Genomic DNA, 399 nt, shown 5'->3' with positions numbered 1-399 from the left:
GGGGGGCCGGCGCCCATCGGGGCGGCGGAGGAGGAGGAGGAGGAGGAGGAAGGGTCCGTGAACTACCCGGCCAATGCCACTCAAGTGTCGGATGAGTACGTCTGTGCCGCCAACAGACTTGTCCTGGAGCAGAGCCCCACGCCGGCCGTGCGCTTCCTCTACCTGCCGCGGCCACCGGCCGACACCAGCCTCTACCCACTCTACCTGCACCAGCTGGAGCTGCTCACCCGCGGGCTGGGCCCCACCGTGCTGGTGCACGGGGTGAGTGCCGTCACCAGCACCCAGCTCTAGGTCACCCCTCCGGATCCCCCCCGGCTCCCTGTGCCCTCCTTCGCCCAGTGCCTTTAGCAGCCCAAGCCTGGTGATGTCCCCAGCTCTGGTGTCCCCGCCCTGGCGGGC

The 399-nt window shown here is 69.9% G+C and overlaps 1 protein-coding gene across 1 annotated transcript in view; it reads left to right on the top strand.

Moving 5' to 3' along the window:
- Nucleotides 1-291, top strand: part of SLC12A9 (solute carrier family 12 member 9) — a 7149-nt gene extending 6858 nt beyond the window's left edge. The window contains exon 14 of the mRNA XM_019472872.1: nt 34-291. Within this exon, the coding sequence (XP_019328417.1) occupies nt 34-291 (258 nt within the window). The remainder of the gene's footprint in view (nt 1-33) is intronic.
- The last annotated feature ends 108 nt before the right edge of the window (nt 292-399 follow it).

Source organism: Aptenodytes forsteri, unplaced genomic scaffold (genome assembly GCF_000699145.1).
Source record: "Aptenodytes forsteri isolate BGI_AS27 unplaced genomic scaffold, ASM69914v1 Scaffold404, whole genome shotgun sequence".
NCBI lineage: Eukaryota > Metazoa > Chordata > Aves > Sphenisciformes > Spheniscidae > Aptenodytes > Aptenodytes forsteri.
Note: the sequence above shows the minus strand (reverse complement) of the source record. Positions and strands in the feature narration are given on the sequence as shown.